The 12,232-nt window shown below is 42.8% G+C and overlaps 1 protein-coding gene across 1 annotated transcript in view; it reads left to right on the top strand.

Annotated features, from left to right (window-relative positions):
• The window catches only part of LOC140409373 (galectin-3-binding protein-like), a 377,423-nt gene that overhangs the window by 18,493 nt on the left and 346,698 nt on the right, over positions 1 to 12,232 (top strand). The window contains exon 3 of the mRNA XM_072497818.1: positions 8,130 to 8,321. Coding sequence (XP_072353919.1) covers positions 8,201 to 8,321 — 121 coding nt within the window. The 5' untranslated portion in view covers positions 8,130 to 8,200. The remainder of the gene's footprint in view (positions 1 to 8,129; positions 8,322 to 12,232) is intronic.

The raw sequence follows: 12,232 nt of genomic DNA, 5'->3' as shown, positions 1-12,232 counted from the left end.
TAAGTCAACCCTTAAAAGCACTTCTCTTTGCAGGGGCAGGCCAGTCGATTTCGGCGGCGTGAGAGCAGCTGGTGAGTCAGTTTCAGCGGGAGCATTGCGGAAGGGGGTTGCTGGGAGGTAAGTCAACCCTTAAAAGCACTTCTCTTTGCAGGGGCAGGCCAGTCGATTTCGGCGGCGTGAGAGCAGCTGGTGAGTCAGTTTCAGCGGGAGCATTGCGGAAGGAGGTTGCTGGGAGGTAAGTAAACCTTTAAAAGCACTTCTCTTTGCAGGGGCGGGCCAGTCGATTTCGGCGGGAGTGGAGCTGGCTGGTTAGTCAATTTCAGCAGGAGCTGAGAATTTTTCTTTTTTTTTAAATTAGTTTTTTAGGCGGGATCAGGAAGTCGACCCGCAGACGTCTGGGAAGACCCTCACCAATAAATTCTGGTGGAGAGGAAACCCGAGACACTACACGTGTAGTGTCTCCCACCCACCCTCCTCCTCTAACCTAATAATAAAACCCATTGGTCTGAGGTAAGTACCATATTTTATTATATTATTATTATTTTTTATAAAAATTTAATTTAGTTGTTAGCCAGATCTTGGTAGAAAGTTAGAGGAATGGCAGGGAAGGGAGTGCAATGTTCCTCCTGCAGGATGTTTGAGGTGAGGGATGCAGTTAGTGTCCCTGCTGATTTTACCTGCAGGAAGTGCTGCCATCTCCAGCTCCTCCAAGACCGAGTTAGGGAACTGGAGCTGGAGTTGGAAGAACTTCGGATCATTCGGGAGGCAGAAGGGGTCATAGATAGCAGCTTCAGGGAATTAGTTACACCAAAGATTGGAGATAGGTGGGTAACTGTAAGAGGGACTGGGAAAAAACAGTCAGTGCAGGGATCCCCTGCGGTCGTTCCCCTGAGAAACAAGTATACCGCTTTGGATACTTGTGGGGGGGACGACTTACCAGGGGTAAGCCATGGGGTACGGGCCTCTGGCACGGAGTCTGTCCCTGTTGCTCAGAAGGGAAGGGGGGAGAGGAGCAGAGCATTAGTAATTGGGGACTCTATAGTCAGGGGCACAGATAGGAGATTTTGTGGGAGCGTGAGAGACTCACGTTTGGTATGTTGCCTCCCAGGTGCAAGGGTACGTGATGTCTCGGATCGTGTTTTCCGGGTCCTTAGGGGGGAGGCGGAGCAGCCCCAAGTCGTGGTCCACATTGGCACCAACGACATAGGTAGGAAAGGGGACAAGGATGTCAGGCAGGCTTTCAGGGAGCTAGGATGGAAGCTCAGAACTAGAACAAACAGAGTTGTTATCTCTGGGTTGTTGCCCGTGCCATGTGATAGTGAGATGAGGAATAGGGAGAGAGAGCATTTAAACACGTGGCTACAGGGATGGTGCAGGCGGGAGGGTTTCAGATTTTTGGATAACTGGGGCTCTTTCTGGGGAAGGTGGGACCTCTACAGACAGGATGGTCTACATCTGAACCTGAGGGGCACAAATATCCTGGGGGGGAGATTTGTTAGTGCTCTTTGGGGGGGTTTAAACTAATGCAGCAGGGGCATGGGAACCTGGATTGTAGTTTTAGGGTAAGGGAGAATGAGAGTATAGAGGTCAGGAGCACAGATTTGACGTCGCAGGAGGGGGCCAGCGTTCAGGTAGGTGGTTTGAAGTGTGTCTACTTCAATGCCAGGAGTATACGAAACAAGGTAGGGGAATTGGCAGCGTGGGTTGGTACCTGGGACTTCGATGTTGTGGCCATTTCGGAGACATGGATAGAGCAGGGACAGGAATGGATGTTGCAGGTTCCGGGGTTTAGGTGTTTTAGTAAGCTCAGAGAAGGAGGCAAAAGAGGGGGAGGTGTGGCGCTGCTAGTCAAGAGCAGAATTACGGTGGCGGAGAGGGTGCTAGATGGGGACTCTTCTTCCGAGGTAGTATTGGCTGAAGTTAGAAACAGGAAAGGAGAGGTCACCCTGTTGGGAGTTTTTTATAGGCCTCCTAATAGTTCTAGGGATGTAGAGGAAAGGATGGCGAAGATGATTCTGGATATGAGCGAAAGTAACAGGGTAGTTATTATGGGAGACTTTAACTTTCCAAATATTGACTGGAAAATATATAGTTCGAGTACAATAGATGGGTCGTTTTTTGTACAGTGTGTGCAGGAGGGTTTCCTGAAACAATATGTTGACAGGCCAACAAGAGGCGAGGCCACGTTGGATTTGGTTTTGGGTAATGAACCAGGCCAGGTGTTGGATTTGGAGGTAGGAGAGCACTTTGGGGACAGTGACCACAATTCGGTGACGTTTACGTTAATGATGGAAAGGGATAAGTATACACCGCAGGGCAAGAGTTATAGCTGGGGGAAGGGCAATTATGATGCCATTAGACGTGACTTGGGGGGGGGATAAGGTGGGGAAGTAGGCTGCAAGTGTTGGGCACACTGGATAAGTGGGGCTTGTTCAAGGATCAGCTACTGCGTGTTCTTGATAAGTATGTACCGGTCAGACAGGGAGGAAGGCGTCGAGCGAGGGAACCGTGGTTTACCAAGGAAGTGGAATCTCTTGTTAAGAGGAAGAAGAAGGCCTATGTGAAGATGAAGTGTGAAGTTTCGGTTGGGGTGATGGATAGTTACAAGGTAGCGAGGAAGGATCTAAAGAGAGAGCTAAGACGAGCAAGGAGGGGACATGAGAAGTATTTGGCAGGAAGGATCAAGGAAAACCCAAAAGCTTTCTATAGGTATGTCAGGAATAAGCGAATGACTAGGGAAAGAGTAGGACCAGTCAAGGACAGGGATGGTTAATTGTGTGTGGAGTCTGAAGAGATAGGCGAGATACTAAATGAATATTTTTCGTCAGTATTCACTCAGGAAAAAGATAATGTTGTGGAGGAGAATGCTGAGCCCCAGGCTAATAGAATATATGGCATTGAGGTACGTAGGGAAGAGGTGTTGGCAATTCTGGACAGGCTGAAAATAGATAAGTCCCCGGGACCTGATGGGATTTATCCTAGGATTCTATGGGAGGCCAGGGAAGAGATTGCTGGACCTTTGGCTTTGATTTTTATGTCATCATTGGCTACAGGAATAGTGCCAGAGGACTGGAGGACAGCAAATGTGGTCCCTTTGTTCAAAAAGGGGAGCAGAGACAACCCCGGCAACTATAGACCGGTGAGCCTCACGTCTGTAGTGGGTAAAGTCTTGGAGGGGATAATAAGGGACAAGATTTATAATCATCTAGATAGGAATAATATGATCAGGGATAGTCAGCATGGCTTTGTGAAGGGTAGGTCATGCCTCACAAACCTTATTGAGGTTTTTGAGAAGGTGACTGAACAGGTAGACGAGGGTAGAGCAGTTGATGTGGTGTATATGGATTTCAGCAAAGCGTTTGATAAGGTTCCCCACGGTAGGCTATTGCAAAAAATACGGAGGCTGGGGATTGAGGGTGATTTAGAGATGTGGATCAGAAATTGGCTAGCTGAAAGAAGACAGAGGGTGGTGGTTGATGGGAAATGTTCAGAATGGAGTACAGTCACAAGTGGAGTACCACAAGGATCTGTTCTGGGGCCGTTGCTGTTTGTCATTTTTATCAATGACCTAGAGGAAGGCGCAGAAGGGTGGGTGAGTAAATTTGCAGACGATACTAAAGTCGGTGGTGTTGTCGATAGTGTGGAAGGATGTAGCAGGTTACAGAGGGATATAGATAAGCTGCAGAGCTGGGCTGAGAGGTGGCAAATGGAGTTTAATGTAGAGAAGTGTGAGGTGATTCACTTTGGAAGGAATAACAGGAATGCGGAATATTTGGCTAATGGTAAAGTTCTTGAAAGTGTGGCTGAGCAGAGGGATCTAGGTGTCCATGTACATAGATCCCTGAAAGTTGCCACCCAGGTTGATAGGGTTGTGAAGAAGGCCTATGGAGTGTTGGCCTTTATTGGTAGAGGAATTGAGTTCCGGAGTCGGGAGGTCATGTTGCAGCTGTACAGAACTCTGGTTCGGCCGCATTTGGAGTATTGCGTACAGTTCTGGTCACCGCATTATAGGAAGGACGTGGAGGCTTTGGAGCGGGTGCAGAGGAGATTTACCAGGATGTTGCCTGGTATGGAGGGAAAATCTTATGAGGAAAGGCTGATGGACTTGAGGTTGTTTTCGTTGGAGAGAAGAAGGTTAAGAGGAGACTTAATAGAGGCATACAAAATGATCAGGGGGTTGGATAGGGTGGACAGTGAGAGCCTTCTCCCGCGGATGGATATGGCTGGCACGAGGGGACATAACTTTAAACTGAGGGGTAATAGATATCGGACAGAGGTCAGAGGTAGGTTCTTTACGCAAAGAGTAGTGAGGCCGTGGAATGCCCTACCTGCTACAGTAGTGAACTCGCCAACATTGAGGGCATTTAAAAGTTTATTGGATAAACATATGGATGATAATGGCATAGTGTAGGTTAGATGGCTTTTGTTTCGGTGCAACATCGTGGGCCGAAGGGCCTGTACTGCGCTGTATTGTTCTATGTTCTATTTAGTCGGGCAGCATGGTCGGCACGGGCTTGGAGGGCCGAAGGGCCTGTTCCTGTGCTGTACATTTCTTTGTTCTTTGTTCTTTGGAGTAGTACCGGATGATTGCAGGGAGGCGAATGTTGTTCCCTTGTTCAAGAAAGTGAGTACGAAATCCCTGGGAATTATAGACCCATCAGTCTTACGTCCGTGGTGAGCAAAATATTGGAAAGGATTTGAGAGATATGATTATTTAGAAAAACAGAGTTTGATTAAAGATAGTCAGCATGACCTTGTGAGGGGGAGGTCACGCCTCACAAGCCTCATTGAATTCTTGGAGGATGTGACGAGACACATTGATGAAGGTCGGGAAGTGGATGTGGTGTATATGGATTTCAGTAAGGCATTTGATAAGGTTCCCCATGGTAGGCTCATTCAGAAAGTTAGGGGGCATGGGATACAGGGAAATTTGGCTGTCTGGATACAGAATTGGCTAGCCAAAGGAAGACAGCGAGTGGTAGTGGATGGAAAGTAATCCGCCTGGAGGTCGGTGACCAGTGGTGTCCCGCAAGGATCTGTTCTGGGACCTCTGCTCTTTGTGGTTTTTATAAATGACTTGGATGAGGAAGTGGAAGGGTGGGTTAGTAAGTTTGCCGATGACACAAAGGTTGGTGGAGTTGTAGATAGTGTTGAGGGCTGTTGCAGGTTACAACAGGACATTGACAGGATGCAGAGCTGGGCTGAGAAGTGGCAGATGGGATTCAGCGTTGATAAATATGAAGTGATTCAATTTGGAAGATCGAATTTGAATGCAGAATGCACGGTTAAAGGGAGTATACTTGGAAGTGTGGAGGAATAGAGGGATTTTGGGGGTCCATGTACATATGCATTTTGGAAGGTCTAATACAGATGGGAAATATACAGTAAACTTGATTTGATTTATTATTGTCACATGTATCAGTAAACAGTGAAAAGTGTTGCTTCTTGCGTGCTGTACAGACAATGCAGACCGTACATAGGGAAGGAAGGAGAGACTGCAGAATATAATGTTACAGTGATAGCAAGGTGTGGAGAAAAGTTCAACTTAATACGGGGTAGGTCCATTCAAAAGTCTGATGGCAGTAGGGAAGAAGCAGTTCTTGAGTCGGTTGGTACGTGACCTCAAACTTTGGTATCTTTTTCCTGACGGAAGAAGGTGGAAGAGAGCATGTCCGGGGTGCGTGTGGTCCTTAATTATGCTGGCTGCCTTTCCGAGGCAGCGGGAATTATAGACAGAGTCAATGGATGGGAGGCTGGTTTGCGTGATGGATTGGGCAACATTCACAACCTTTTGTAGTTTCCTGCGGTCTTGGGCAGAGCAGGCTCCATACCAAGCTGTGATACAACCAGAAAGAATGCTTTCTATGGTGCATCTGTAGAAGTTGGTGAGGGTCGTAGGTGACAAGCCAAATGTCCTTAGCCTTCTGAGAAAGTAGAGTCGTTGGTAGGCTTTCTTAATTATAGTCTCAGCATGGGGGGACCAGGACAGGCTGTACACCTAAAAACCTGAAGCTCTTGACCCTTTCTACTTTGCTCCCATTGATGTAGACAGGGGCATGTTCTCCACTACGCTTCCTGAAGTCGATGACAATCTCCTTCGTTTTGTTGACATTGAGGGAGAGATTATTGTCGTTGCACCAGTTCACCAGATTCTCTATCTCCTGTACTCTGTCTCGTCATTGTTTGCAATCTGACCCACTACGGTGGTGTCATCAGCAAATTTGAAAATCGAGTTGGAGGTGAATTTGGCCACACAGTTGTAGGTGTATAAGGAGTATAGTAGGGGGCTGAGGACACAGCCTTGTGGTGCACCGGTGTTGAGGATGATTGTGGAGGAGGTGTTGTTACTGATTGTGGCCTGTGGGTTAGAAAGTTCAGGATCCAGTCGCAGAGGGAGGAGCAGATGCCAAGGCCACGGAGTTTGGAGATGAGTTTCGTAGGAATGATGGTGTTGAAGGCTGAGCTGCAGTCGATAAATATGAGTCTGACAGAGGTGTCTTTGTCATCTAGGTGTTCCAGGGTAGAGTGCAGGGCCATGGAGATGGCGTCTGCTGTGGACCTGTTGCAGCGGTCGGCAAACTGTAGTGGATCAAGGCAATGCGGGAGGCTGGAGTTGATTCGTGCCATGACTAACCTTTCGAAGTACTTCATGATGATGGATGGAATGGCAGAACCCTTAGGGATATTGATAGGCAGAGGGATCTGGGTGTACAGGTACACAGGTCACTGAAAGGGGCAACACAGGTGGAGAAGGTAGTCAAGAAGGCATACGGCATGCTTGCCTTCTTCAGCCGGGGCATTGAGTTTAAAAATTAGCAAGACATGTTGCAGCTGTAATGAACCTTAGTTAGGCTGCACTTGGAATCTAATGTTCAATTCTGGTCGCCACACTACCAGAAGGATGTGGAGGCTTTAGAGAGGGTGCAGAAGAGATTTACCAGGATGTTGCCTGGTCTGGAGGGCATTAGCTATGATGAGAGGCTGAATAGACTTGGTTTGTTCTCTCTGGAGCGAAGGAGGTTGAAGGGTGACCTGATAGAGGGCTACAAAATTATGAGGGGCATAGACAGAGTGGATAGTCAGAGGCATTTTCCCAGGGTGCAAGAGTCAGTTACCAGGGGACATAGGTTTAAGGTGTGAGGGGCAGAGTTTACAGGAGATGTACGAGATAAGTTTTTTCATAACAATAACAACAATCTTTATTTGTTCCCCAAGTAGGCTCACATTAACACTGCAATGAAGTCACTGTGAAAATCCCCTAGTCGCCCCATTCCAGCGCCTGTTCGGGTACACAGAGGGAGAATTCAGAATGCCCAATTCACCTAACAGCATGTTTTTCGGGGCTTGTGGGAGGAAACCCGAGCATCCGGAGGAAACCCACGCAGACACAGGGAGAACGTGCAGACTCTGCGCAGACAGTGACCCAAGCAGGAATCAAACCTGAGATCCTGGCGCTGTGAAGCAACAGTGCTAACCACTGTGCTACCATGCTGCCATAGAGGATAGTGGGAGCCTGGAGCTCACTGCCGGGGGAGGTGGTGGAAGCAGGGACGATTGTGACGTTTAAGGGGCGTCTTGACAAATACATGAATAGGATGGGAATAGAGGGATATGGTCCCTAGAAGAGTAGGAGGTTTTAGTACAGACGGGCAGCATGGTCAGCGAGGCTTGGAGGGTCGAAGGGCCTGTTCCTGTGCTGTAATTTTCTTTATAAGAAGTCTTATAACACCAGGTTAAAGTCCAACAGGTTTGTTTCAAATCACTAGCATTCGGAGCACTGCTCCTTCCTCAGGTGAATGAAGTGGTATGTTCCAGAAACCTATATATAGACAAAGTCAAAGATGCAAGGCAATGCTTTGAATGCAAGCATTTGCAGGTAATTAAGTCTTAACAGATCCAGAGATAGGGGTAACCCCAGGTTAAAGCTCTTTAACAAACCTGTTGGACTTTGACCTGGTGTTGTAAGACTTCATACTGTGCTCACTCCAGTCCAACGCTGGCATCTCTCTTTGTTCTTTGTTTGTTCGTTGATTGAGCCAATTCTCACTGGGGTAAAAACTTCTTGATTCTGCTCCTGATAGAGGACAGTGTTCAGTTCGTTCTGATCCACTTTCTGCCTTGTCCTTCAGGGATCTCTGAGACCACAATCTACTGGCTGAATAATTGCAACGAGCCAAGACTTGCGGACGATGCTGCCTGTATGTTGTGCCAATTGATTACCAGGGTGAGAATGATTCAGACAGCTATGGTCTGTCGGGGAGAACAGCAGGTACTGAAGATGTATCTCACTGTCATCATCCTCTCCATTCACCCAGTCAAAGGTAAGCAAAAGACCTAAAGTCCCTCAACAATGGAAGCACAATGTGGATCCAAATTCCAGAGACATTCTGTAATTAAATTAACCAACATTCCCCAATTGACAGCAACATTCTGCAATAAAATTAATAAACAACATTCCCCAATTGACAAGAACAGTCGGTAATTAAAAAAACCAACATTCCCCAATTGCCAGAGAATTTCTGTAATTATATTAACCAACATGCCACAATTGACAGGAACATTCCGTAATTAAATTAAACAACATTCCCCAATTGACAGGAATGTTCTGTAATTAAATTAACCAACATTCCCCAATTGAAAGGAACATTCTGCAATTAACTTAATCAACATTCCCCAATTGACAGAGTCATTCGGTAATTAAATTAACCAACGTTCCCCAATTGACAGAGACATTCTGTAATTAAATTAACCAACATTCCCCAATTGACAGAGACATTCTGTAAGTAAATTAACCAACATTGCCAAATTGACAGAGACATTCTGTAATCAAATTAATAACCAACATTCACCAACTGACAGGAAAGTTCTGTAATTAAATTAATAACCAACATTCCTCAATTGACAGGAACATTCTGTAATTAAATTAATAACCAACATTCCCAAATTGACAGGAACATTCTGTAATTAAATTAACCAACATTCCCCAATTGACAGGAACATTCTGTAATTAAATTAACCAACAGTCCCCAATTGACAGGAACATTCTGTAATTAAATTAACCAACATTCCCCAATTGACAGGAACATTCTGTAATTAAATTAACCAACATTCCCCAATTGACAGGAAGGTTCTGTAATTAGATTAACAAACATTCCCCAACTGACAGGAACATTCTGTAATTAAATTAATAACCAACATTCCCCAATTGACAGGAACATTCTGTAATTAAATTAACCAACATTCCCCAATTGACAGAGAAATTCTGTAATTAAATTAACCAACATTCCCCAATTGACAGGAACATTCTGTAATTAAATTAACCAACATTCCCCAATTGACAGGAATGTTATGTAATTAAATTAACAAACATTCCCTAATTGACAGGAACATTCTGTAATTAAATTAACCAACATTCCCCAGTTGACAGGAACATTCTCTAATTAAATTAACCAACATTCCCCAATTGACAGAGTCATTCTGTAATTAAATTAACCAACATTCCCCAATTGACAGAGACATTCTGTAATTAAATTAACCAACATTCCCCAATTGAGAGGAACATTCTGTAATTAAATTAACCATCATTCCCCAATTGACAGGAACATTCTGTAATCAAATTAATAACCAACATTCACCAACTGACAGGAATGTTCGGTAATTAAATTAACCAACATTCCCCAATTGACAGGAACATTCTGTAATCAAATTAATAACCAACATTCCCCAATTGACAGGAACATTCTGTAATTAAATTAACCAACATTCCCCAATTGACAGGAACATTCTGTGATTAAATTAATAACCAACATTCCCCAATTGACAGGAACATTCTGTAATTAAATTAACCAACATTCCCCAATTGACAGGAACATTCTGTAATTAAATTAATAACCAACATTCCCCAATTGACAGGAACATTCTGTAATTAAATTAACCAACATTCCCCAATTGACAGGAATATTCTGTAATTATATTAACCAACATTCCCCAATTTACAGGAACATTCTGTAATTAAATTAACCAACATTCCCCAATTGACAGGAACATTCTGTAATTAAATTAGCCAACATTCCCCAATTGACAGGAACATTCTGTAATTAAATTAACCATCATTCCCCAATTGACAGGAACATTCTGTAATTAAATTAACCACCATTCCCCAATTGACAGGAATGTTCTGTAATTAAATTAATAAACATTCCCCAATTGACAGGAACAATCTGTAATTAAATAAATAACCAACATTCCCCAATTGACAGGAACATTCTGTAATTAAATTAATAACCAACATTCCCAAATTGACAGGAACATTCTGTAATTAAATTAACCAACATTCCCCAATTGACTGAAACATTCTGTAATTACATTAACCAACATTCCCCAATTGACAGGAACATTCTGTAATTAAATTAACCAACAGTCCCCAATTGACAGGAACATTCTGTAATTAAATTAACCAACATTCCCCAATTGACAGGAACATTCTGTAATTAAATTAACCAACATTCCCCAATTGACAGGAAGGTTCTGTAATTAGATTAACAAACATTCCCCAATTGACAGGATCATTCTGTAATTAAATTAATAACCAACATTCCCCAATTGACAGGAACATTCTGTAATTAAATTAACCAACATTCCCCAATTGACAGAGAAATTCTGTAATTAAATTAACCAACATTCCCCAATTGACAGGAACATTCTGTAATTAAATTAACCAACATTCCCCAATTGACAGAGAAATTCTGTAATTAAATTAACCAACATTCCCCAATTGACAGGAACATTCTGTAATTAAATTAACCAACAGTCCCCAATTGACAGGAACATTCTGTAATTAAATTAACCAACATTCCCCAATTGACAGGAACATTCTGTAATTAAATTAACCAACATTTCCCAATTGACAGGAACATTCTGTAATTAAATTAATAACCAACATTCCTCAATTGACAGGAACATTCTGTAATTAAATTAACCAACATTCCCCAATTGACAGGAACATTCTCTAATTAAATTAACCAACATTCCCCAATTGACAGAGTCATTCTGTAATTAAATTAACCAACATTCCCCAATTGACAGAGACATTCTGTATTTAATTTAACCAACATTCCCCAATTGTCAGAGACATTCTGTAATTAAATTAACCAACATTCCCCAATTGACAGGAATGTTCTGTAATTAAATTAACAAACATTCCCCAATTGACAGGAACATTCTGTAATTAAATTAATAACCAACATTCCCCAATTGACAGGAACATTCTGTAATTAAATTAACCAACATTCACCAATTGACAGGAACATTCTGGAATTAAATTAATAACCAACATTCCCCAATTGACAGGAACATTCTGTAATTAAATTAACCAACATTCCCCAATTGACAGGAACATTCTGTAATTAAATTAATAACCAACATTCCCCAATTGACAGGAACATTCTGTAATTAAATTAACCAACATTCCCCAATTGACAGGAACATTCTGTAATTGAATTACCCAACATTCCCCAATTGACAGGAACATTCTGTAATTAAATTAACCATCATTCCCCAATTGACAGGAACATTCTGGAATTAAATTAATAACCAACATTTCCCAATTGACAGGAACATTCTGTAATTAAATTAACCAACATTCCCCAATTGACAGGAATGTTCGATAATTAAATTAACAAACGTTCCACAATTGACAGGAACATTCTGTAATTAAATTAATAACCAACATTCCCCAATTGACAGGAACATTCTGTAATTAAATAAACCAACATTCCCCAATTGACAGGAACATTCTGTAATTAAATTAATAACCAACATTCCCCAATTGACAGGAACAGTCTGTAATTAAATTAACCAACATTCCCCAATTGACAGGAACATTCTGTAATTAAATTAACCAACATTCTCCAATTGACAGGATAATTCTGTAATTAAATTAACCAACATTCCCCAATTGACAGAGACATTCTATAATTAAATTAACCAACATTCCCCAATTGACAGAGAAATTCTGTAATTAAATTAACCAACATTCCCCAATTGACAGAGACATTCTGTAATTAAATTAATAACCAACATTCCCCAATTGACAGAGACATTCTGTAATTAAATTAACCAACATACCCCAATCGACAGGAACATTCTGTAATTAAATTAACCAACATTCCCCAATTGACAGGGACATTCTGTAATTAAATTAACCAACATACCCCAATTGACAGGAACATTC

Source organism: Scyliorhinus torazame, chromosome 3 (genome assembly GCF_047496885.1).
Source record: "Scyliorhinus torazame isolate Kashiwa2021f chromosome 3, sScyTor2.1, whole genome shotgun sequence".
Lineage (NCBI taxonomy): Eukaryota > Metazoa > Chordata > Chondrichthyes > Carcharhiniformes > Scyliorhinidae > Scyliorhinus > Scyliorhinus torazame.
This window is presented reverse-complemented; position numbering and strand designations above follow the sequence as displayed.